The sequence below is a fragment of the Molothrus ater genome, chromosome 4 (assembly GCF_012460135.2).
Source record: "Molothrus ater isolate BHLD 08-10-18 breed brown headed cowbird chromosome 4, BPBGC_Mater_1.1, whole genome shotgun sequence".
NCBI classification, from domain to species: Eukaryota; Metazoa; Chordata; class Aves; order Passeriformes; family Icteridae; genus Molothrus; species Molothrus ater.
This window is the reverse complement of record NC_050481.2, coordinates 6,463,507-6,490,953: the sequence shown is the minus strand read 5'-3', so window position 1 is coordinate 6,490,953 and position 27,447 is coordinate 6,463,507. Positions and strand designations below refer to the sequence as shown.

At 40.6% G+C, this 27,447-nt stretch overlaps 1 protein-coding gene across 3 annotated transcripts in view; it reads right to left on the bottom strand.

Annotated features, from left to right (window-relative positions):
- PDE5A (phosphodiesterase 5A) overlaps positions 1–22,951 on the bottom strand; it is a 57,263-nt gene extending 34,312 nt beyond the window's left edge. For 2 of the 3 annotated variants that reach the window (XM_036382521.2, XM_054514712.1), the window contains exons 1-3: positions 16,105–16,208; positions 3,081–3,663; positions 2,294–2,383 (exon numbers count right to left, since the gene is read on the bottom strand). In XM_036382521.2, coding sequence (XP_036238414.2) covers positions 2,294–2,383; positions 3,081–3,663; positions 16,105–16,208 — 777 coding nt within the window. Of the gene's footprint in view, positions 1–2,293; positions 2,384–3,080; positions 3,664–16,104; positions 16,209–22,934 lie in introns of those variants that run through there. The other variant, XM_036382522.1, reaches the window with a different exon arrangement.
- Positions 22,952–27,447: the final 4,496 nt, after the last annotated feature.

Genomic DNA, 27,447 nt, shown 5'->3' with positions numbered 1-27,447 from the left:
CCTCGTGGAAATATAGGCAAATGTGAAAAACATCTACTGGAAAAATCTCCGTACTTCATCAGGCCCAGAGGATTTGGTAATCAGTATGAGATTTTCCTCCTCTCAATTACTGACTCTTTTGTTTTAAAAAAATAGCACTAATACTAAACAAACAAACAGAAAGCCCCAGTTGCTCCTCTTTCTCAGTATTTATTTTAGGATGTCTTCCAGAATCATCTTTTAACTGTGACTGCTGACATCCTGGGCTAAGGCAGCATTCACAAGCCTCAATATTTCTAGAGGGGCTTTGGGAATTTTTCAATTTTATCTATTTATTATTTTAACAGGGAGGAACCAATGTTCTGGTTTTCTTGTTTGGGGGATTTTTAAACAGAAAACGCAGCAGGATGCAAATGGAAAATTAAGGACTGATTCACTGACTCTAGTGTCTCTCCAAAAACATGTCAGTCATTTGTTACAGTGAGAATGAGAAAAACCTTCTGGTAGAGGCTGTAGAACTCTGAAAAAAATTACTAACTGCCATCCTTTCCTGTGAGAAGCCTTACAGTTTAACACCTTCAAATTATTGCTTGTGAGTATAAGACTCCCCAAACTTCAGGTTGGCTGAACTTGTCAAAAAAAACAAATTCCCGCTTCATTTCCGCATGCTGATGCACTCAGGAGGAGGAAGCTGGCCCAAGACACGGCCCATTGCAAGTTTATTCAGCCCTTCAGTCATGGTGGACTGGACAAACAGACTGCAGCTCTCATTCCTTCCCCATCCACCACCAGCACCTGGTGAGAACTGAGCACTTGCACACTCCCCAGGCAGCAGGGCTTTGTAGCTCACTTCTGTACCCAGTTCTGTGGGGCATGCCATCTTTTTCCATTTGACAAAAAGAAAATGGCATGGCTCGGGTGAAATTGGAAGCCTTGCATCAGCCTGACATGGACCACTGATCCCTGACATTCCTTCACATGCCATCTGCTTTCTTCATCTCCTGGCCCACGGCCAGCAGTGACTGCTGCCAGGTGGAAAGGGGAAGACTTGTAAGCAGGAATGGGAGGAGGAAAGGATCAAGTGCTGTCCTTGGAAGAATGGAACAAAATAATTTAAGCTGAAATTTGCAGAATATGAAGAAAGGAAATACTGGCTGATCATCTGGGTTGGCTAGAATAAGATCCAATAAACAAGTAAATGGAGGAGTTTAATAAATTTATTTAATTAAAAAAAAAAGGTTCAGCGCAGTAGAAGTCAAGGTAACACTCTAAAAGAGGAGTGAAAGATGGAAGAGCAGAAAAAAGGTATGATGTCTTCAAATCAATCTTGCCAACATTTCTTTTTGGGAGCTTGAGCTTTCTGGAAGCAAACTATGAACATGCTGAAAAATAAATGAATTCCAGGAGAAAAAAATCTCCATTTCAAAACTCTGACACACTGTGTGGAGAGCCTTATATTTTATGAGTATTCTAGAGCTGGTGATGTGGCTAAAGGCCACTACAGTCAGGATCAAAGAAAATCCAGCCAGACTTTACTTCCTCTCAAAGAGGGCATCTCCTCTTTTCCCCGTTCATCGGCTTTCATGGACTTGACTGAACTCACTCTTCAAATACTCAGGGCAAGGTGGTGTTGTTAGCCCAAAATAAGAATTCTCCCCACTGCAATAGCATGAGACAGGATGAGAGAGCTCCCATGAGAAGCAGCATGGACAGGAAACATGGGCAAGAGTTCAGTGAGCAGATTCACATTGTTTCAAATTAGGAGTGATTTAAGTCATGACTTGAGGATGACTTTCCTGAATCACATTGACACTGTGTTTTTCAATGCCTGATGTCAGGCTCTTAGCTCATAAGTAATAAATTAGGAACCATGTTGAGTTAAGAGAGTGTAAAAATAATCAGGTTTTTAGAACATGATAAAAAACCCAGTTAGTGCCCTCTGAATTAAGCAATATAGATACCAGCTAAGCTGAAATACAGTAACTTAATCACAATTTGAGATAGACCAGTAAGTGTGCAGAGAACTTTAATGCTGACAGATACTGAGTACAGGAAGCAGGAGCAGCACTTGTGGAGTTAAATACATATATTCTACTGCTGTATTTGGGATTCAACTCTTCCTGACAGTTGCCTTTGGCTTACATTACTCAAGTAGATAAGATAAAATTACAGTCTAAACAAACATCAGCAGTCTTGCTAAAAAAAACCCAAAACACACTGGTTGGAAGATGATGACTGCCAGTTAATGAAAGTTTAGAGCATCAGCATGACTGGAAACAGTATTACATGAAGTGATCCCAAGATTGCAACTTACCTCTTCCCTGTGATTCTTGATTGGCATACAGAGAATGCTCTGAGTCTTATACCCTGTGATCTGGTCAACTTCTGCATTGAATCTTGGATCCTGATACAAGAAAAAAAAAAAGGCAATTTTTAGACTACTAGCTTAAAGACCCGTTCTTTTTTTCCTTGGTTTATAGATTAAGACAAGTTAAATATTTTATTTGACTGTTACCCAGGATAGCAAAGGTTTCATTCCCAGCCAATAATTATATAAAGGTGTTCCTATCAGTGTGATAACAACAGACAAGCGTTTGTGTGGAACATGAGGGCCACTAGATTAGGACTGCTGCTATAAAGAACAAAAAACCCAAGTCCTAGGAGGAGCCTTCTTTTTGAGCATAGACCATCATTATAATAAATATGCTCATGGATTGACCATCCCTAGTTTACCTTTTATCATCAAGAGGAAATTACAGAAATAAACTAAAAGATCTGTGCCCACAGAGGAACACGGTTTCATAAACTTGGTTTGTAGTTTTGCTTTCATCAGAGATGGCTTGTTTCATTTATTCACCTCAGTATTGAACTCTCAGTAATCACCTCAATAGAACTCTGAGTTCTTTAGTCCTAGCTTCATGTCTCTGTGCGCACATACAATACATGCATTATAACCAAAACCAGTGTAAAGTGTGCATCTTGACCACTTTAAGTCAATACAGCTCCAAATACAAGCACTAAAATGGCAATATTCCAGCAGCTGATAATGTGGCAGCTTCTACTTTTTCAAGAGTTGCTGAAGACCAATTTCCTTGGCTTACCTCATAGGCATTCTTGATGTTGAGAGGCTGCCCTATGGCTGCCACGTGACCCACAATGCCCTTGTTCCACTCCAGGCGAATGCAGTTGTTGGAAGCTTCTTCCAGGGTGGATCCTTCTGCCACATCAAAGAGCCTGCTCACGAGGAACTTCTCGTTGGAGCTGTCCTCACACACCAGGAACAGGGAGTAGCGATCGGCTGCGATCAGCTCGTGGATGTGTAGGAAGATCTTATGGCAAAGAGCTGTGACATCTAAGTGACTAGAAATATCTTTCACAAGTTCTAATAGTCTGGAGCACTGATCCCCTGCACTGGTCTCAATCCTTGGAGATTGCAGAGGCATCTGTTCCTTCTTGTCGGAGCCAGAGAGGAAGCTCACTGCTCCTACTGAGTCCTTGACAAAAATAGGCCTTAAGGGTCTGTCAAACTCAGAAGCCGAGATTTTCCTCGCTGGTGTCCCGGAGTTGGTGGTCTCGGCACAGGGAGGCTGGTGACAGGCACAGGCTTCGCTCTGGGACTTGCTTCCCTCCTTGCAGACTGGAATGGTGTGAACTCTCTCAGCAAACCATGCATTAACCATTTCTCTGTCAAACAAAACCAAAAATACAGCAAATTAGATGAATTGAAAATCCTCCAGCATATATTGAAAGCTAGCACTGTGAGAGGATAACTAAACCTTTTCACACAGAGGATACTGATGCACCTTTAGACTCTTCTATATCAATATTCTCCAATTTTATGCAGCACTTAGCCCAGATTAAACAGTAACATTTTCTGCCCCGCAAAAAAGAAGCTATTTTTGCCTAGAGGAAATACCAGAATAGGGCAGAGAACGACCACTTATGCTGTGGCTTTCAGAGCACAGATCAGAAATTTGCACATCATTTTGTGACTGAAATGTTCCAGTCTTTTCCCTTCCTAAGATTTGGATTTCATATATAAGATATATATGTATATATATTCATTTGAAGACAGAACTTTCTGGTTTTAACCTCTAACAAGAATTTCGAACTTTAATTCTCTCAGTCAATTACCTGCAGTCCTTCCTATTTTTCTGTTGCAATATACTGTTTTTAAAGTTAACTTCCCTGCCCTCCAAGTTAATAAAAAATACTGGTTGGACTCAAAACATGAAAGCTTTTCTTGAAAAGCATCAAAGAAACATGATTATTACCAATTCAACCCCCTTCAAAGTAAGAACAGATTATTCTCATGCATCTCTCCTACTGCCTTTCCTTGCAGATGACACTAATTGTCTAATTCAACCCCAAATACTGCATAACCCTAAAACTGTATTTTTAAGTGTTCACCACCAGTCAAAAAATGCCATGCATTTCTAGTAATTAACTGTGCTTCTCAAATTAACTTAGTACCAGAAAGCCAACCCTAAAAATGTCCTCACTAAATACAGCATATCATAACATGAGTCTACTTTTTTTATCACACTACCACTTTCTCATCCAAAATCGGAGGGGTTTTTCTTTTGGGCTTTTTTTTGTCTTTTGTTTGGTTGGGTTTTTTTTAAATACAGGGCTTTCTGTTTTATTTGCTCAGTGTCAAGGATTCCTCACAGCAAATGCCCTACTCTCAGAAGAAACGGGTTTTCGCTGTATTACATAACATATGAGCCGAGGAACAGCAAAAACCCTATTAACAAGTCTGATCTTTTGGAAACCTTTCATGGTGGTCATGTTTTAAATTTGGGATATTTTTTATTTGCTCAGCAGACCACAGGAATTTGGAGAGTGAAGCTGAATGAAGCCATGGAAGTGATTCAGGTTAGTCAGCTGCTGATCAGTTACACACATCAGTGTACATTACATATGAAAAGCACTGCACAATAGTCTTATTTTCCTTAGAGCACACCTTGGTCTTTGCTGTAAGATGCAATACTGCAAGCACAATTAGCCCTTAACTCACAGCAAAGTGATCAATTAAAATCTAAACTCCAACAATAATACTTTTAATAGCAAGCCATCCACAAAAGGAAACTCATTTGATTTCTGTTAGGAAGGCTTGAAAGAGTTGCTTCCATCACCATTTGGAGACCTCAACTGGAGGAAACCAAAATGGTATAAAAAAATGAAAAAACCAAAAAATGCTATAAAAACATTGAATTATTAAAAACCAATGATCCTCCTTTATGAAAGCAGTGATACCTATTTTTTGTGCAGTAACCTCATGCAAGTGTTTCCTGCAGTGAAGCAAAGAACAACTAATATATCACAAGAAATTTGACTTCAACAATATTACTTTCCATTACTTAAACAGGATAAACATTAAATGTGGGAACTGTGACCATTCATTACTGCAATGCATAATATGATTTGCATGGGACAGTGTCACATGTGCAAAAGTTGTTTCACTGAGAGTCAAAATAAGAAGCTTGCATTTGATTACACTTAGAATTTGCATTTATTAGACTGAATGAGCAAGAATAAATATTTTCAATTAAAATGACCAAAAATATCCTTAAGGAAATTAAAAAGCTAAAGGTACCAAAATCTGTATGTAAATACAGTACAACCTCTAAAATCAGTGCTGCTAACTCTTGTTAACAGGTGCATTATATGTGTGTGGGCCCTTTTTGTTTTACTCTGATCACCTCAAAATAAAACATAACCTGGAAATTTTAGCTTCTCCAAAACAAAACTATCATCCAGCACTAATGCTGCAGAAAGGAACTTGCAAATGCCAGCTGGAGGCATTTAAACCTCAGACAGAAGATAGGTATAGAAAAATTGACAGTTTGAAAGAAGATTGCTGACTTGACCCAGATTCACGTGTGTGCTGACTTCCTTTCTGAGCACTGAGGACTGGCATTAATGGAAGGTAAGATTGAAAAGTAGCAGTAATGACATAGTACCAGATGGAGGGGGTTCTCCAACGACTGATGAGGCTCAGAACCCGTGTAATTGAAAATGCACATGTTTGAAGGCATGTTTGTAAATGAACCTGTGCTGTTGTTGGGCAACTGCAATTTGCAGAGCAATCTGATTCACTGCCTACTTACTCCTGAGGAAAGGAGAATATAAAAAGCTATCCTTTTCCCTCCTCCTGATGTACACTGAATTTACATACACTGATGTGTTGATACAAGATGCAAGGCAGAGAAAGAATCAGTTAGCCTTCATGCATAAAGAAAAAACTACAGCAGAAATTGGATTTATCAGTAGAAACCTGTCATTTTGTTTATTCTGCAGTGTTGTGTTATGATTTCCCCAGGCCTTAATGGTGTAGCAATAGCAATCAGAAAGAACAGCGTACTCTGAATGCTAATACCTGTTCTCAAATTGTGGCCGTGACAGCATTAATTTTTTACCCTCTTGCCTTCTTACTGTGTAAAATAACCTCCATTTCTGATGGAGGTTATTGAGGGATGTGGAACACAGCTGCAGAACCTTTCACATGAAAGGAATTATGTTTAACAAGAACTGAACTACTTGTTGGGTATCAGCACTGTTCATGAAGCACTTAAACATTGAACAGAACTGTATGTGGAGCTGCATAATTATGAGTAACATATTCATGTCCTTTGATTTCTCTTGGGTGATGGTTCAATAACTTGCCAACAAAGTGCATGATTCTCTGAAAGTGCTTTGGTTTAACACCAACAACAAATCCTTAACTAAAGTGGTTAAAGCCTGGCTTTCAACCTCAAGCCTTTTTAAGCATTTTACTTTGGGCAACAGGAAAGCCATTCAAATTCAACTGGAAAAAGAACAGTGTTCAGTGACCTTTACCAAATGCCTCTTCTAACAAGGAAACTATTTAGCTCCTTTTACTCACCCGGTTACACACATGGGTGGAAGAACCAGCATTTCACATGAGCTGACGTATTCTAACTCTATTTAAAATCGCTCGGTGTCTTGACATGCGTCCGCTTGTTGACACTCAGTCCTATTTAACAATGCATGACAAGAAGGGTATTATGGCTAACACAAGGACTCTCAGAGCACAGAATTAGCTCAGCAGATACCTGACACCAGACATGTCCTGAGCCACGAGTGAGGCTCCTGGAAATTAGCACCGAGTGCCATGTACAATTAAGATGTCATTTGAAAGGACTGCAGGAAGACACCAACACTTCCTATTCATAGGAACAGTCTTCAGTAAGCACTGGCATTGTCAAGAGCTGATTGTAAGGACAAGACCCTGGCTGTAGTTTAGAGGTTCCAGGAGCAGATACTGATCCACAGTGATCCATGCAGACACAAACTCAGTGCAGCGTCTCTATCCCACCATTGAAGAGCTGAAGGATCCATATTGTTGAAGAGCTATAGGATCCATATCCCTCACGACTGGGATGCATCCTTTACTGCACTATGAGCCTTTAATATGAACCTTTACTCAAGAAAGACGTAATTTATCCCAGAACTCATGAACAGGAATAGTAGAATATGAGGATAGCATTTTTTAGTCATTCCTATCAGCCAAATCCAATCTTCCCTCTCTAAAACATGACAGTAGTGACTGCTGAATTTGGCTGGTGACTTCATCAGCAGATGACAAAACTGGAGAGGAATTTGGAAGTGATAGTGCTAAGAAGGGGATAAAAATGCAATGGCAGGCAAAACATTGAAGAAAAAAAGAAAAAAGATGGTGTGATCCTCCCCTCTCTGTCACTGCTTATATACAAGAACAAGTAACCTGCAGTACATGAGACCTTGCAAGCTTCAGAAGAATTAAGACTTTGGCCCCAATTTGTTAAAAGCTGCACAGATAGACCTGTCCCTAGAGCAAGAATTTTTCAGTATTAATAGTCAATAAAACCAAAAAAATCAATGGTTGAGAAAACACAGACACAAGGAAGCAACATGTCTTGAGCCAGGTCATGCAGGAAGGCACATGTGGACCTGAAGAGAACTCGGCTGTATTTCCTGTGCCGTATGCATCAAACCATACTGACACAACACTAATCACTATGCTACTCATACACCAGGAATATTAAATAATTTATTGTACCCATCTTTGCTTCTTTGTGATCATCTTCAAAGTACACAGCAGACTTCTCAAAAACAACCAAAAAAACAACAACCCAACCCAGTGAAGATGTTTAACAGCCAGGTTGCAATTGTCTTGCTTACACTTAGCCTATGTAAGAACACACCAATGTGACCATTCAGCACAACTGCTTGGCACCTTTGGAGGAAATGTGCAAAAAACAGAATGCAAAGGTAACACGGAGATGCAACAACAACAGTAAAAACTGAATGTTACTTACCTTGCACAAAGAAGACATAACACTTGCAGTTCCATAAAAGAACACAACGATGAGTAGTTTTCAGTGAAACAGCAAATAATTCCCTGTTTTCCTTGTTGCTCATAAGCCACTCATACATACAGTGTATGACGTTTTAGCAGTTGTGTGGGCTATTCTGCTAATGTTTCATTCAAAGCAGCAGTTATTGGTAACACTTCAGGAGAGGGATTACAAACTTGCCTACTAGAAAATGCCAGCTTTCAAGTGTCTCAATTCCTGTAGCCTAATCCTGACAATGCTGAAATCAATAATATTTCAAGCTAAACTTCATAACTATCATCAATTGTCTTCCATAAAATAACCACTAGATGTCTTCAAATTTCTCTCCAGCATCTTGACAGAATTTCGACACAGAAATCATTTAAAGCATTAGCAAAAACTCCAAAACTAGTCAGTTTTTGCAAAGGAGTTTGAAATACAAAGCTACTTGCTTATTATACTTGCCTTCCCATTTTCTGTCTAGTATTTCCTATTTCACTATCACATTCTCAGTGGCTTTGTCTCTTTTCTAGCAATGGAAAGACTTAAAGAAATTTTATAAGGCCTCATTAGATGACAACAGCAAACAGACTGTAAACTGACTGTAAAAGGAGTGTTTTCAAACTGACTAAAACAGTAGATTAACAAAACACTAGATGTTTTTCCTTAAACCCTTCCCAATTACAGTTAGTGGAGGTGCCATTTCTCACAGTGGTAGGCAAGCAGTTCTGGAATATGAAATACAACAGCGCCAGTTTTTTAGCACAACTCGGTCAAATATATTAGCATACGTTTAGCTTTAAACACTTCAATTGGCACAAATGACTTCTGTTTGAATACAGTTCTTAATTTAGAACATTAATGCTTGATTCAAACCATGCTCATGAGAGACCAAAATAACTTGTTAGAATGATGAAATTTTCATCTTGTCTGAATGCTCATTCTAAAAAAAAATAGAAGGCAGAGATTGCTTTACTACTTGTAGCAAAAGTATTCAAATTGGAAAATGTAAATCTGACAGGCTATTCTTGGCTATTTTCAAGTTTTCTTTAATAACCTAACTTCGAGCTTCACTTATTACAAGAAAGCTTTCTTCCACAGAAGAGACTTTCTACTTGCACTATAAAGAAAGACAGAATAAATCCTCAGGGATTAAAGTTAAAATTCTAAAATGTGACCTTTATTTCTCCTCCCTATGTTTGCTTCTTGTTCCCAGCCCATAAAAAAAGAAAAAAATAACAACAACTAGGTATCGAATGGTTTTGTTGGGAAAGCAGCAGGACAACACCAGTAATTTCAGTGAAAAATGGATTAAGAGTCAAGCTCACATGTGCTTGGAGACCTCACGTAAATCTTCAGCACTACTTAATTTCCACCTGAATTCCTAAACCAGAGTTTAAGTATGACTGAAGTGCAGAGGCTCTGGGATGGCTCTCTCTGCTGGGGTGAGCGCACATAATGCACAAATAAGTGGGAAAATACATATCTTTTACTAAGCAAATATACTTTGTGGCGATATTTTCAATGCCAAACCCAATGAGAAATCACACTCATTGTGTTACACATGAGGGCTATCTGAGTAGGGCTTCTTTTCTGGCAGTTTACAAATAGCTCTTTCTGTATTTAATGCCCTTTTAAAAGATAGTTTTCTCAAGTCAATCATATAAATGAGAAAGCATTCTATATAAATTTATGTATGTTTCTTTTCCAGTGAGGAAAAGAAATACTTCTATACTGTGCTTTTATTAACTACATTTTTCCATGACAACGCCAAAACAATTTAAGGGTGAAAATGAAAGTAAGTTGGTAGCATATTAGTTCACGTCAAGAATGTATTGCCTATATCCTCTTTACATGAGGATTCCTCAGCAGATAGCCAATACAGAACCTCTGTGATCCTCTATAACTTAGAAATCAAATAAAGCTGTCGAAATTCTTGAGTCTCCTGCTGAGGATATCAAAAGATCGAAAGTACTGTAATATGGTAATAGTTAGCCTGAAACAGAAAGATTCAAAAAGGGGATGTTAACTGTCAGAGTGGTCGGCCTCATCTTATTTTCTACCCATACTCTAAGGCTTACCAGTGTATTTTAATTAATGTATCCTGCACACCCATTTGTTTCTTTATTGCACAGGGCAAGTGGAACCGAGTGAATGCACATTCTCCTTGTAGCCACTCACAGTTTCTGCTGCCTAGTTCATCACCATACCAAAGATTCTGTGTAGGAGTTCAATTTAGAGCTTTGGGGGAATTTAAGATGTAAATTGCTACTAAGTGGTTTCTTATCATTTCTCAAATGACAATTTCTTCAGTCTACAGTAATTGCTGGTTTAGAGATTGTTTCCAAAATACTCCAGCTTTCACCTCACTTTATTTCCAACAACAAATGCCAGAAGTAGTCAATCACATTTGCAACTTGATGAATACTGGTAACATTCCTCAGCTTCCTGAATGCTTTGTGAATCAGTAGTTAAATATATTTTGGGAGCATCTTAAAGCTTTGCTGTTATCATGAAAGGCATAAGGAAGGATATTGATACATTATTTATAAGTGGGATAACTATGAACATCATTATACCAACAAGGAAACTTTGCAAGACTCACACAGAAATTGATTTTTTTCCTGTACTTAGTTCTCAGAAAAGCCTGGTAAACATCCAATAAAACCAAGTAAATGGGAGAAAATATTCTGACCCCCTGCATTAACACCACTGCTTCCTGTGGGTTTCAAGCTGTGGTCCCAAGAATCAGTGGGTCTTGCAGCCCTCCCATTAATGCTTTACACCGGGTAACTTAGAAAAGGCAGTCCCCTTACAGCATATCCCAACTATCTGCACAGGATTCCATGCCTCCACTGGAAAGCTACTGGGGTCCTTCCATCATGGAAGTTCAAAGCCCACTCTCTAATCACCAAGCTCATGTTAGGAATACATATGGTTCATACCTATGCATTTTTAGGATTATTACTTTTTCTGGTATGCAACACCTTTTAAAGAAAAAACACAAGCTACAGCACATTTCAGTGCAGAAAACATCTAATAGCTGTATCTTTGAAAATCAGAATTTTCATTCAATTAGAGAAAATAAGCACACATGCATTACCAATGCACAAAATGCATATGACACATAATATTTAGGAGATTCAACTTCAGATAGCTGGCTCAGACAGAAAGACATTTTTAAAAGCCCTCTAGACAGAGACTAGAAGGCAGATGTCCTGACTAATGTAGTACAGCAGGCAGCACATTAGAAAAGGATGGTCCACCAGCCATCAAGAAGGAAAAAAAAAAAAAAAAGCCCCAAGCAACTGTGCCTGAGTTGCCTGAGTTTTCTCCATGTAATAAAGGTAATTGATATATTCAAATAACACAATATCTGAATTTTAGCACAGTTTCCCAGTAAACACCAGTTCTGGAATCCTCAGTGAAGTACTGTGAAGTACCATACTGTTAAGAACATTTATTTTTCCAAATACAACCCCACCTTAATTAATTTGTAAATATTTCTCAAACCTGCTAATAAGCCAAGACGCATTTATAACAAAATAATCTTATTTCTACTGAAGGGCATATAGGATTTGGGTCAATAATTTGTCTTCAGCACACCATACATTTAGGGAATCAGATGACATTCTGCCTGTAAGAATACAGTTACCTCCAATTGCGAAGAGAAAATTTACTTTGGCTGTTTTGGCAGTCTGCTGCTTCTCAGAGCAAAGAGCACTAAGAATCACTCCCATATTTTTAAAACAGGGACAAACAGGAAGTCAGAAGTACAAAAATATTCCATAGCGGGTTGAAATAAGTGTGTTGTTAGAACGTGGCAATGCATGTGTTGTTTTTTTAAAGGAATGTAAAAAGACAAAACTTCAGGAAGACAAAAAGGCAAATGAATTTAGCCATAAATGTGACCTAAAACCAAGGAGATGATGCCTTTATATCATCTAGTTAGAACAACCATAGTTGCAGCAACAAAGCAGATTCACAATTACTTGAAAATGTTTCTGCTTCTGGGAAGCCAGAATATGATAAGCAATTCTAAAACTTTGGGAAGGGAAAAATAACAAGACATGGGGAAAAAGAAAAAAAGCTTAAACTTCATAGGAGCAAGGCATTTAGAAACTCTTGGCCCTTAGGTGTGCAGTACCAAACTCTCCAGCCAGAAGTTTTGTCAGCCAGCACAGCCTCACTGATTGAACCAAATTCATCCCATCCCCAAGTGTGCCAGTTCCCCCTTTGTTGTGCTGCACTTTGATCATCTTGGAACAGCACCTCACAGATAACAGCTATTTCTATTGCCTCCACATGCCACTCACCTGCCTGGTACAAAATAAAGTAATAAATATCTGATTCCATACCTTCCTACTCATGGGATCCCAGTTCATTCACCTCCTCAGAGGAGGGAGGACTCCAAGCTATTCACCTGGATTACACACTTGTAGGACTGCAGCCTCACACTGCTCACATGGAAGCCAATCATCACCGCAGTTTTATCGGACAATATCCATAACGGCAGCCCAGCCTGGAAGGAGGCTGGGATGTGGCCTTCCTGCAGCCACTGCCAGCCTCAAGGCATTGCAGATCCAAATACAAGGTGTGAGCCCTTGGAACGTGCTCATCTTCTGCAACACATCAGAGGGGAGAGAGGAACACAGGTGCACACTTGTTAAGCCGACGACCTGCAGCCCTTCTCTCCAAGAAGCCAGCACTTGGGCTGGGGAGCACAGTGATTCCAACAGCAGTCACTTCATGAACAAATTGTGAATAGAAAGAAACATCTTTTAAAGTGCCACCTTGCCAGAAAAGAATTTTTATTCAAACCACAGCAACAGATACTAATATCACACTGCCCTATGCAAACTGGATCAGGAGGCAACTACTCAATTATCTGAGATTATAACCCTAACCCCATACTTAAAAAAAAATCACAACGCATACGACCTCTAAGTATTGTTTAGACACTTAATTAAAACTTCTTCATGTCTGGAAACTACCAACAGAACTACCATATAAAACACTGTGGGAATTAATTAATTGCAGAAAAAAATATATTAACTATTCAAACTCATTACAAAATTCCTAAATTAGGTTCTAATTCAAAGCTCATTTATGTGAGTGAAAACAGCTTGTATTACGCAGTCAGAAGTGATGGAGCAGGTGATCTTTTCCTATTCCTATGTAGAAATATTTGAGAAACAAATACAGAAACTATCTTTATCCATTAGCAATTGTGCCTCACAACATGCAGCTGAATATGCCTCCATGCTCTGCAAAACACCAGATTAACTAACTTCTTGGTCTATTGCTTCCAGGACCTGTGAGAAGTTTGGCATATTATAAAACAAAACAAAACAAAAAAGAGAAGCAGTAAATTATGATTAGAAAAGTGTTGAAACTAGTTCTGGGAACCCTGCTTTACTTGAGAGAACAAATATAATGTTAAGTAGCAGAACATTAACAGCATAGTCTTTGTTCGGTGTTTGCTGCGCTGCAAAGATTCAGCTAAAACAAAGCACAGCATTAAATGCTAGGATTTTCTTTTGTCAAGCCCCAAATAATGCTACCAAGTGGAACACTAAACCTCTTTAAAAAGTACAGCTGTTCTTTCCAACCACTCAGCTCTACATGTTACCATCTTTGTATCAACATACAGTGAAGTCATTTGTCTTTTTAAATACAAACTTAGATATAACAGAGGTATTCCTTATTATATATAGTTTTCTATTTATACAATAAGGACAAAGAACATTCCATGCAAGACAGCAGAGAAGAGAGTTTTGAGACAATTGCAATGTTTCCGTCATTTCAGAAACATCACGGAATTGTTGCCAAGCGAGGGCTCAAAAGTCCACAGTGTTTCTGCAAACCCCTCTCTAACTGCAGAGGCATTATTATCTCGGAGACTCACTGAATTGTATTGTCTGAAGTACTGCCTCTTTCAGAACGGCACAAATGCAAAACTGTGCCTCAGAGTGGAAAAAAAAAAAAAAAACCTAACCCGTCCTGCCCATGGGGAAAAAAAATCTGACACAGTGGTTACTATTAATTAGCATTCCTATTTGCTCAATACTACATCCAGTTTCCAAAGGAAGTGTGATAGGCTGAACTAGGAAAATGCTACTTCTCAATGCTGCTAGCACCCAATTTGCTGGGCAAACAAGCTGCCCTTCAGTGCCACACCATGCACTGGTGTTCTGGAAAGCAAACACCAAGGTTAACGACTTCCATCTATGCATCCTGCACCAATGTACAGCCTTAAAAAAATCAACATTTACAAGACATATTAAAGGCTTTTTTTTTCCCCTCATAAATGAACCTAAGAAAGCAACAGCAGAAGAAAGGGGACTGCCTGACAGATGGTCACAAGCAAGCAGGTGACCCCTGAAGCTTTCTAGCTCTCTGCGAGTCAATTATTAATGGGGATTTCTCTTCTTACCGCCCCATCCCATGCAGAGAGGAGCAGCAGCAGCAAAACCTCATTCAAAATGCATCCATCCCCGCCAAGTGACTCGGGGAAGAAGCAAATCAGCAGCGGCGAGCAGATGGTGCGAGCGGCTCGGGAGCGGGAGCGCAGCGAGCCCGCGGAGACGCCGTGTCCGAGGAGCCAACCGCAGGACTTACTAACCCGAGCTCCTGCTAAGATATACCGTGGGAGTGCAGATCGCCCGGGCTCTGCATCCCCACGGCTTTGTTTATCGGAAAATATTCAAAATGGAAACCTGACTCCACTTCTAAAAATAGCCGAATTTACTCCAAATCGACTTGAAGTCCCGCTCCTGAAGTGTGTGACAACAATGAGCAAATACCTCGTCTTATCTCCAAAAGGCAGCATGTCAAGTCAAGGGGGGGAAATGCCCAGACGAGCTCTTCAGGTCCTCAATATTGGGTTCTTCGTAAGAACCGGCACCGAGAAGGGGCGAGCGCGGAGCGGCCGCCCCCGAGCAGCGGCGGCGCCCGCCGGCCCCGCGCCGCCCCCTGCCGGCAGCGCGCCCGCTCCCCGGGCAGCGATCTCTGCCTGCCCGGGCTGCGCCCCGCTCATCCGGGCAGCGATCCCCTCCCTGCCCGGGCTGCACCCCCGCCTCCCTCCCGGGGGAAGGCGCAGCGTCCCAGAGGCGCTCTCCCCACTGGACGGGCTCCTGAGCCCCCTCCTCGGGCGGAGCTCCGGTCTCCAATACTCTGCGCTCGGCTCACCAGCGCTTAACCCGTGGCCCTCGTTCCGGGGGCCGCCCTTGTGTCAAAAAAGGTGATGAACTCACAGGGTGACGGAGCCCTTGAAGAGCAGCCCTTTGTTTTGAGATGACTGAGCACTGACATAACCCGCCCTCCCCAAAGACATCAGATGCTCTTTGGGGCTTCTACCTACTTCGCAGGGCGGGGAAATGCACAGTTGCTCACTACTCACGAGAAGTTGACCGTGTCTGTTTTGAACCGAGGAGAACACAAAATAAATAAGTAAAAGCACAGTACGGGGAACTCCGGGGCTGGGGCAGCTCTCCCGAGCAGCTCGCGGTGCCGGGCGGGCGCTCCCCGCCGCAGAGCGGCCGCGAACCGGGGGCTGAAGGGGAGAGCCGGCGGGGAAGCGCCGCATGTGCCCTTCGGTGGCAGCCGGACGGAGCTGCTGCGTGGTGGTTTCAGTTCTTGCTCTTTCGAGATCGGGGACGGCGGGGGTGGGGTAAGAGTCGCTTCTTTTTATTTTCTTTGGAGGCAGCAAAGTGAAATGGAAAAGAGCGAGGTTTTCCTGTAAAAAAGGAACTACCTCTATCCGCCGCCGCTCCGGTCTTACCTCGTAGCTTTTCTAACAAAGTAAGAGCGGGTGAAGTCGCCGTGATCGTCCAGCCACGCTTCCACCGCTTCCTGCTCCGGCGCGGGGGGAGAGCAGCGCTCCATGCTCCCGCCGCCGCGGCTGCCGGCCTAGCCCGGCCCGGCCCGCTTTACAGCTGCGGTACCCCGAGCTCCCGGCCCCCGCCCACGCCCCGCTCCCAGGTGTGCGGGCAGCAGGAAGCCCGGCCCGCGGCACCCCAGCGCATCTCCGGCCCGGCTGCCGGTCCCGCAGCGGGCAGAGCCGGCTCCACCTCCACCGCGGCCCCGCCTGCTTCGAAAAAGTGTCTTTTTGACAAATCGAGTGTCGCTTTAGAGGCTGCCGCTGTCGGGTGTCAATATGTGATCTCTGACAGACCTCAGCCTGGATACGAGTACTAAACCCCTGGTTTTGCAGTCGTTCATGCCTACAGTGCGGCTGTTAGATCCCTTTTAGGCTCCGAAAAAGCACAGCCTGGCTTTGAGGATGCTCCTACTTTCTCAAAATTAGACAGCTGGGACTGCAATTTTGGTTAACACTGAGCACCACTTTCATGTATTGTAGTTCCATTCTATGATGCGCATGTGCACATTTATAACAAATTATCCTCTGCATTCACAATGCACCTTTCACAAAGGCTAATGCATATCTGGGGCTTCCTGTGCTGCCACACGTGCAGTGTCTTTGAAGGTAAGATAACAAATAGCAGAATGTTTCAGGGGAGGGGAATCTACAGAGTCTTGCAAATTATTTTCCTCTGTAGTTAATTGAGAGCGAGTGTATGAAATATTTTCTGCTGCTCTTAACCCCCTTTCAGGTGTATGTAGACTTCTGATACGGAGATCTGTCTCCTGTATGTAGAGAAGTGGGGTTCTGCAGCTTGAGAAGGGGCTGCAGCAGGACCTTCACAGCAAAGGGATTCAGAGCCTGTCCATGAGCTCGAGGGAAAAGTTTTATCTTCTGTGTCTTTGTGTCACATCTGTGTGTAGCACTGACTTGGACACATGTATCTTTTGGCTGTGAGAGTTTGTGTGTAATATGAGGCACACAGAAAGGGAGGTTTTAAGTGAACATTACTCCGCTGTAAAGGGGATCTCAGGGGAAATGTTGTGCGTGGTGACCAGAGAGCAAATGTGAAGATAAAGCATAAGCCAGTTACACGCAGCACGAGTCAAGCTGCTGTTCAAGGCAAAGACAAATCTTTGCCTTCAGCAGAGAAATGCAGAATTACCAAGCAAACTGCATAAACAGACAACATGGCAATAAATGAAACAGATGTTTAGTGCCAAAACCTGGAAAGAGTGGTATGTTAGGTTAAAAAATAAAATAAACCCGTTGTGTAAATCATAGATTTCTGCATTAACCATTTCAGAAAAAGAGTTCTGAGGTTACAGTAGACATGGCAGTTAAAGCTCCTAAGCTAGGCAGAAGTTTTGGAAAATGACACTGTGTTAAAATGCTTAAGTATAATAGCAATGTAAAACATGCAATTATAGAATGCAGATTTTATAAGTAACTGAAGTGCCATTCCCTGAATGGTCTCGTATGGAATATTGATCATGGTACTGCTCATCCAGTCTCAAAAAGCAGTTGCAGAAGGACCAAACACATGGAAATATCTTCTTTGTAAAGAGGCAGAAAGAGTTTGTTTACAAAAGGAGAAATACAAATATATAATTTAATTACTGGTATTTAAAAAGTAGGATAGTATTTTCTCTCTGTCTCGTAGGAGAATAACAAGGTAATGGTCAATGCAATTATGTCAGCTGCAATAGATAGCATCTCATTTCATGTAATTAGGAGTAGCACTAATAGAAATAAGCATTTATCCTGTGGTAACATCCAGTAGGCCCCAGTCAGGAACAGAGGAGCACCAAGGAGCACTGTAAACATGTCACATTAAATACCAGGCCAGCTGAGGTGCACCCAGCATCCCTGTACTCGATGCCACAAGGAACTGGGACCTGCGGCTGCAGCTGCTGGGGCCCCTATTCAGCCTGCAGATAAGAATCAGTGAAGCCAATGCAGATGATCATCTTCCTGATGATCCTGGTGAACTCAGTGGCAAAGCAACAGCTCAAAGGGTTGCTACCCAAGCAAAGAATAGCATAGTCTTTCCCAAAAGAAATAAAAACTGAACAGCTGGGGGGGGGGGGGGGAGGGGGGAAGGGATGCCTTCCTTGTATCGGATGAATTTCCATGAATAATAATGAACATGTTGTTTTCATTTTTAAGGTGACAGGAGGGGATGAAGGCCAAGCATAACAAAGAATGAATGGTCAAAGTGGAAAAAGTCTTCCATAATTTTGGCTTCCAAAGTGCTCTGAAAAAGCTCCGTGTATCTTAGCTCTCGCCCAGCTTTCCAGTTTGTTTCCAGAGCTCAGAGGATAGAATTGATGTGGAGTAGCTCTAAACCTGAGAAGGGCTTGTAGTAATGTCACGCAAATAAAAATGTCCAGTTCAAGTTTAGAAGCTGCTTGAGAGCAGCTCAGTGTTGAAGCCAGGAAGCTTTTCCGTCAGTAGGCCATGCTATTGCGGGACTAGTGGATGGAAAAATGATTTGGCTGAAATCTTTAATATGATGTTTTGCAAATATTGTCATGTAAGGAGATAAAAAAGTGGGGTTGTTTTCTGTATGCTCAAGGCACATAAATTAGAAATTCTGCGAACTCACGATAATTAGTAAGAATAAATAAGGAAGTATGTAACCAGAGGAAACATATTTATGTGATAATTTATGCTCAAAGAACTCTATATTTATTTAAATCTATTTGAAAGTAATATAATTCTATTTCATTTCCCTTTAAAAGAGAAAAAAATAACATTTCAGATGTCAACATTGTTAACTTGCCTGACTTATTCATTAGATGAATTGGAGCAGCATTTATATTTGCTATGAAGTGGGAATTGGCTGTCTTTCTACGATCTCTTAAATCTGGAAAACAGTTGGTCCATTTTGGCTCCTAAATCAAATTTAGGACTGTACTATATGGCCAGTAAGGCTAGAATATGATAAGGCAGAGGAAACTATTTCACTTCTTTATTAGCCAGCGCTTTCACACACATGCAGTGGAAGAATCCTAATACTAGTGAGGCAAGTTTCCATTCTCCTTCCATTCTGTTGCATAAGGAGAGTGAAATAATAACCAAAATTCAATTCATTTAACATCTAATAGTTATGTAGTGATGAAAACACTAAATGATGAGAAGTCTTATAAATTTATTCTCTCAGTCCTTTCCAAATAATTGCTGGAAATGTTTCCCCAGAGCTGCTCAGCAATTGCATAACCTGCCCTCTCCTCTGGGATAACAGTGCATATGTCCTACAGGAAGCCATGGAAAACAGTAGCTTCCTCCTATTTTGATTTAAATGTGATAGAGCATTTGCGTCTATCAAAGTACCAGGCAAAATTATTGTTCACATCAGGAAAGCAGCAGCTTCTCAATGCTGTTTGTAATGCATAGATATTTGTCTGGAAAACACTGTCAGACTTTATCTCCTGAAAAATGTAAGTTAGGATTTGAGTTTGACATATTAGCATTTGATATGTAAATCTATCAATATGCTCAAATTTTAACTTTTTCTGATTTCTATTGGAAATCTCAGGATAAGTTGGAAAGCTGTTAGCAAGTCTCTCTCTTTTTTTCAGCCTTCTCTCCTTTAACCTAAGTAGTGTCACATCTTTCAGTTTTTCCTTGATCATCATGCTTTCCAGCCCTCTGATCATTCATTTTCTCTTTGGGCATTCCCTAGATCGTCTCTCCCATTCCTGCAGTATCTCACCAAGCTAGGAATAAGTAATCCATCTGAACACAGATCAAATCCCAATTAAGTGGAAGGCATATTTTGGGTTCCTTGCAAGCTCTGTTCCTGCTAATACCATCACCCTTGCTCATGCCTTCTTGGCAACAGCCTGATATTGTTGACTTCTGTACTCTCTGTTCCCTTTTTTTATACACTTGCCATGTACTCAGGTGCTGCCTGTATGTTTACCTCTGCCTAACTGCATTTTCTTGCTCTTGAACATTTTTAATTTCATCCTGTGCTTGCAATACATCTCCAATTTATCAAGCTGAATTCTGTGCCTGTCATGTAATGTGTACTTGGCCAAGCTGAGTGCAGGGTTGCTGAAGGACACTGGTCTGTGATAGGGTTTGATCACTGGGCAATAATTGGATTTGATGCAGGTTGGTGAAAATGTAGGTGGATAATGTATGCATAGGGTTTGGTGGATTTTCCTTGGGAGATGGAGGGTAAGTAGGAAATGTGTAGGGCAGATTCATTCCAGGCCCTTGTCAGTGGCATATCAAACTCCTTCTTCATTTACAATGGTACTTAGCTTATTTTTAAAGAGCTTCTTAGCTATTACTTAGTAATTTTCAATTAGCAGTTGCTCTTACTATTACTTTTACTAGTAATTGTGATTTCAAATTGAAGTATTTGGTTTATACCTAGTCTAACAGATAATATGGAGTCAAATTATAAGGGGCTTGTTTTCTAGTTGTGGTTGTTTGGAGATGGAGACTCAGTGGCAAATGATATAAATGAAAAATTAGTCAGGGTTTTTTCAAGTATATACCACTGCAATTTGGGCATTCACTCTTCTGTTTCTGTACTCATATACCACAATTCTCTGTTGAACTTCTCACACATTAATGTAACAACTGGAGTTTCTGAAGGCCCCCTATCATCACAAATAAGTATAATTTCTCTCAGTAAAACCCTCGGGTTTCTGGAGCTCTTTCTTCAGGACATTCTCCAGTAATGATCTTTTTGAAACCAGAGAGGTGTAGTAGCACCAGCTCATGTGTCATGGTTTATTCCACCTTGGGCAATAAGAATAATTTTGCCTATACTTTGCCCTGGGAATGTGTCTGCTTGGGCCTATTAGTACTATTTCTTTCTTTCACAGTAACTCCTTTTCAAAAATAATTTCCTGTCTTTTAAATGAGATTTTATTTGTCCCTTTAATGAACAACGTAGATTTCTCTATGTTAAAATATAGCCCAGACTGCACTAAGTATTCTGAATTGGTCTATATTAAGGGTCTGCCCTTCATGTTATTTATATCTCTATAACTTTTTGTAATTCACAGCTTTTTCCATCAATAATTTTGTATTTTTTGTTCAGATCATTCAGTATGATTTGGGTCCATTTAGTGTGGACCAGACTGATAGTATACATTGCTGGGGCTTTCATCAAAAGCCCTGTAGACTTGTGAGCCAAAGCCCTAATGAAATCTTACAGGAGTTTACTTTATCAAACTAATTCATGGTCTCACGGGAAAATAGGCAGGTTTTTTTATTCCTGACAAAACTAATTTTCTGTGTAGACCGGCGTTAATTGTACTATCATCCTTTCATTGTACACTGATTTCTTCCTGTACCAGCCTCTCCATCAGTTTCCCTGATGTTGATGTCAGGCAAAATGATCTGCAATTTCCTTATTAAATAATGGAACAATGCTTGTTTCTCCTCTGTCTTGGGGATCTTATGTGGAATTTCAAGACATCTTTTGCTCAGTTTGGTTCTTTTTAATTTTATCTTTTAGTGTTTAAGTTTAGGGTTCATACCTGTTAAACTGCTATTATTTTAGTTCTGATATTTTGGAATCTTAGTAGTGAACATAGGAATTTCTTCTTTAATGGATGGCATGAGGAATATTTTAGGGGCACAAAGCTGGTGAAGTATTATGCAGTGGACATAAAAGTTGTTTTTAGGAGATTTTAGGAATGCACAGACATATTCTGGTATTGAAGGAAAATGTTAATCTCTCATTGTGGAAGAGCAACAAAAAAATGGAACAGTAAATACAGTGAATAGAGTTTATTTATGTATAACATTGATATTATAACCTAAAGGGACAACCACTAAATTTTCACTGTTCTGAACAATGTGAAAGGGAAATGTATAAAAGATTAGTTTGTAACTAAGGCTCACTGCAGCACTGCTAAATGAATATGGAGGGTTTGTATAGAATTTTAATTATACTCAAGAAGAAAATGTATGAGAACGGCCCGACTGAAAAGAGGTTGTTAAACAGGAGTGTGTCCATTTCTGACTATGCCCTTTGATTTCTTTTTTGGAGGGGTATGGCATAGTCAGGATCCTTCCATGTTCTCCTTCACTTTTCATACCTATCCCTAGAGACATCTGTGGTGTTGACGTTTGTTTGGCCAAGGGAATCTGAATGAGAGTATTCACAATGTACCACTGCTGATCCCAAATCATCAGCAGGCTCATGGAGAGCTTTTCCCTACAGTTCATTGTGGGGAAATGAAATGCCTGTTCATTCCTTCTCATCTCTTTTTTTTAAAGCTTTGGCTGATGTGAGCACCTGGGGCTTTCAAAACCCTTCAATATGTGGTAACTAGTTTCTCTCTGGTAAATAAGAGAAGAAAACTATTAGAGCAAAACAATGAAATGGATTTTTAGATTCTCCCATCAAATAGCATAGGGTCAGCATCACCCTGCCTTCCTGGAGAAGTGAAGCTGTATTTCTGAGGAAATTAGTGAGTATTACAAGAGCTGGAGGGTCCAAATTGTGCTAAGTACCTAGCTTTTCACATTTGGTTCCATGTGAGACTGAGTGACAAAGGTGAAAAATAGACTGAAATTCAGGATTTTGTGTGTGGGGGACATAATATCTCTCTGCGATTTTGCTTTCCTTTGTTAATGTTGTAGAAGAGTTTCTGTGTTTTATGAGAATTTTATGAGAATTTTATGAGAATTTTTTGGTTTCACATTTGGAGCCAAATGTGGTACTTATCACAATCATTGTGGTACTTATCACAATTTCTGAGATTGCTACTTACATTTCATCACTGGCAGGTTGCTGAGGCAGGGGCTTTCCATGGCCATGTGTTTCTGCAGCCTTTAGCATAGTTGGTACTTCATGTGAGGCTGTAAAACCAATGCAAGGGATGAATTAAATCCATTTTTGTTGGAATCCAAATATCATTTGCATCATCCATGAGCTTTTTTATTAATTTTTGTCCCTCCATTAGATCAGTGAGGACAGCGATAGTTGTCACTGGTACTGTACTATAGGTAGCTATAGCAAAATAGAAAGTTTATGGGATTTCACGTCAGTTATAGAAAAAGTTTCTATCACAGCTGAAATTACATCAAATGAGTGCCTCGGTTTTAGTATTACATTTAGTCTTCAGAATCACCAGGGAGCTGATTTTTAATCTATTTTTCTACAGCCATGAGGGTTACACACTCACTTCTGGCAGCTTACACCAGGTCCTAGGAGAGGCAGGAGGAGTTGTGTCAACAGTGTGGCAGACTTCATTTGGCACCTCTGCTCCCAAATGGATGATGTGAGCATCTGAAAACAGCGTGTACCTCACTGGTGGCTGCCTAATCTGCTGCCCTGGGTTCATGGTGAAGGAGAACCTCAGCCATTCAGCCCCAAAACCAGGCAACTGGTTCAGCCCTGCCTGTGCACTGCTGTGGCACCGCATTTTTAGGCATTCACTGCAGATTTTAAAGCAGGGCAGAATCAAACTGTGTGAGAAGAAAGCTGCCAGAAAGAGTGAGGAATATGGGGGCAGCAGGATGGAAATAAGCACATAATTTTGCTAAAGTGTTTCAATATGGAACAATATTAAGGAGGCTCTTGATGAGCCTAAAACTTCTTCCAGCTGCTTGTGAGCTACCAGTTGTGCCTGACATTCCTGATTTCTGGCTTCTACGCCTGGTCTCTTTATAGAGCCTTGAAAAAAACCCAGTTTTTAATTTGAGTTTATTGAATTTATTTTAATTTTATTTATTTCCAGAGCAAAATGTTTATGTGGAAACAAATTTGTGTGGTGTTCTCATGGCTCAAATAGAAATACGAGCACCCCTGAGGAAATGAAAAGTGACACAGCATGGGCCAGCCTGTGAGGACAGCTGAGTGCTTGAGGGCTGCAGCCTGACTCCTCAGTTCATCCTGCACTGAGCACATAGATATTCCCTGCTGTTTTCCTCCTTTCCATGTGAGACTGGGTGACAGAGGTGCAAAATGGACTGAAAAGCAGGATTTTGTGTGTGGGGGACATAGTATCTCTGCCATTTTGCTTTCCTTTGTTAATAGATGTAGAAAAGTTTCTGGGTTTTATGAGAATTTTATGCTGCCTACACACTTCCAGTATAGTGACATTACAAGGTAAAAGCATGGGCAGAGAAGTATTGCAGTACTGGACTTGAGTACATTTATACAGACTTCAGATTCATTTATACTGTGTTATCAGAATTTGCAGTGTGTGCCTTTTGATTAGAGCTGCCAACATCTATTTTTTCTGTGACAGCTGAATTATGGGTTTTGTGAGGAAAACCTTGCAGCTGATTAAACTTGTATTGACAGGACTGCATTCTATATTAACAGGAAAACAGCTACTTCAGTCCCCTAAATCCCATCTTTTCCTCTACTTTTACTTTAAGGCCCTGAAAACCTAGAGTAAATCGGGAAGCATTTGCCACCACAGATTCTTTCAGTGTAAAGCAAACCAAACATGTCATTGCCAATTGACCAGAGTAGCTCTTTTGATACATTTATGTCTTCTTTTAATCTGCTCTCTGTCTTTCAGATGTGGATTGATTTATCCTTCCAGCATTTCTGTCTTAGGGAAAATATTTTTGTTCGTTTGTAGGAGATAAATCACAGCTCTTCCTTCTAAATACTTAGTGGCTGACTCTTAATTTCTTGATCTCTGTGTGTGAATAAAAGTCTGACCTTGTTTTGCTACTTAAAAGTACTTGGGGGAGGTAAGGGAATACAGAACTGTACATAATGAAAACCATCAAAAGGAGAAAAACAACACAAAACTAAATCAATCTTCTTGGTGGTTTTGAATTTTTTGTGAGGTTGAAAGATGTTGATTTTCTATGAACTAATATTCGTTTTAACTGATACATGGAGTTTAATATTGCAAAAGGGAAAACAAATTTTAGCATTCCTGTAATTTTGTAATTCTATTGCTTGCTGAAGGTTGAATTATTTAGAATGCAAAGTGTATAACAAAAAAAGGATATAAATATATCTATAGAAACAAAAGGAACAGGAACTGGACTTCTATAATGTTTATAGTTACTAATAAGGAAAGGAAATGAATACAAGTTGTTCTTAAACAAGCTGGTAAAATTGAAAGTGAACGCTGCAAGTTCTCCCAAGTGCTTTCCAGCCACAAAAGCTTGCAGAAAGTAGATTTTACCACAGATCCAGCCCAGCTGAGCATGGAGCTGAAACATGCACAGTGCTATTGTTTCCATTTGCTAACAGGCCTTACTTGCTTCAGGGGTCCCTGCATGTTCCAGCTGCTTTTCATTCCAAGTAGCTCAAAGCTCTAGGACAGTTTGGTCCCTTCACATCTCAGTAGGAAAGCTTTGGGTTGAAACAGCCTCCCTCATTCAAAAACAGAGCTTCTTTCTTCTTCTTCTTCTTTTTTTTTTTTTTATAATTCCCCCAGGATTCTTGCTGTTTCAGAAGAGTTGTGCTCATGAATAGTAATATAAAATAAAATAATTTCTGAAGCTCTTACTACAACGTAATTAAAAAAAAGATGGGGGTGAAATAGCTGGAATATCTTTCAGTTTGTGTGTTTATCTGTGTCTTTGACTATCTATCAGTTCCTTGTAACTCCAGGACCCTCCAAATTCACTAGCCAGCATCAAGCACATCTAGTGGAAAGATAAATATAGCAAAGTACTGTGAGCACCTCCAAAAAAATAGGTGTCCTGTTGAGACACCGTTTTCATGCCTTCATCAAGAGTCAGGGTGTCAGTGGCCATCTCAGGAAGGGACAGCATCCAGGCAGCAGAGAACCAGCAGCCTGCTGGTGCTGGAGCTTCAACTGGAGCTCTGCACAGTCCCAGGAAGGTGTTAATATGATTAATATTAACATAATTGATAGTAAAAACCTGGCAGCCACAAAATACAAATAGAAAAAAATGCAGCTGGGTTTATTCTGTTGCTCCCAGAGCAAGCAGCTCTCTTGCTTCAGGCTGGACTCTGTCTGCTCTCTTGCTCCTTTTCCCCTGCTAACATTGAGCTTACACACCTTACTTGCAAGAAGAGTGTGGAGACCGCATAACTTTGTTACCTTGCCTAATTTTGCCCTCTTAGTTTTAGATTCTTTTGGAAGAAATTGGAGAAATGTCCCTCTGCACATCGACCTTCCAGCTTCCAGCTCTAGAGTCAAGTTCTTTTCTGGTGTGTCTGGTGTCCTCACCACATTTCACCATATTCCCTTTTGTTCTTGCTCTTATCATCACCAGTGCTTGCAAATACCTTACACTCTAGTGCAAGAGCAAAATACCCTCTCCTGTTCACATCTCCCTCAGGAAACTCTTCTTTGGCAGCACTCAGACACAAGTCAATAGCAGCAGCCATCATTATCTGACCATGCTGCTGCTTCTGGTTTGTTGCTCCCCTTTTGATCTCGCTGTGTTCTGCTCACAGACCTGTGCTGCTTAAAAAGGTCCTTGGGACACGGACCAGGCCTTTGTGTTTTGTACAGGGTGTCTCTGTTCCCTGGCTGAATGTCTTGACCTTTAAAAGGCAACTCTAAGGCTGTCAAAATGTGGTTTATATAATCAAGAATCTAATTCGGAGATAGCAACTCTCTGTTACAGGCCTGAAATTCTCTGTGTATTGTTCATGCTAACACAGCTTTGCCCACCCAAATGTTCATGGAGCTCAAATAAAAGGAGCTGTAAATAGAGAAGAAAAGGCCTTCAAAATGATGAGATAAGCTTTGTTAATATTTATGTTCTTCCTTGTTGGCAAAATGGGTAGTTTGAATTCAACCTTGTCTTTTTTTATTTCAAAAATGAGAAAAATACGACTGATACTTTTTTTCCTCAGTGGAGCAGATTAGTGAGCTCCAGTGAGCTAAGTGCAACACAATGAAATGAAGCAATTTAAAGAAAACCATTAAAGGTAAAAACATTTGAGTAATCAACAACAATGTTCCCTTCAGAACAGGTCATTACAACAAAGCTGGTTGTGCTGCCAGTCCTGTTGATTTTCACTGACTACAAAGCAGAATAGAAACTTTCTCCATAAATCCTTGGGTGCTAATGCAGGAAGGTGGCTGTGTAATCTGAGCTGTCTGACCCTGGCAAAGGAACAGACTGTAAGCTCACTGCCTAAAGAAATGATTAAAAAATTCAGTGCTGGAAGGAGAACTTGCTTCTTCTTTATTAATGTTTATCAGGTTAAAGAAGTTAAATAACTGAAGCAATATGAGCAGTGCATAAAAGCAGGGGAGTGAAAGGAGAAAAACTGGTTTGGGAGTGTGCCATGGCCTCTGTCACAAAGCGTCTCATTGATCTGCCTTC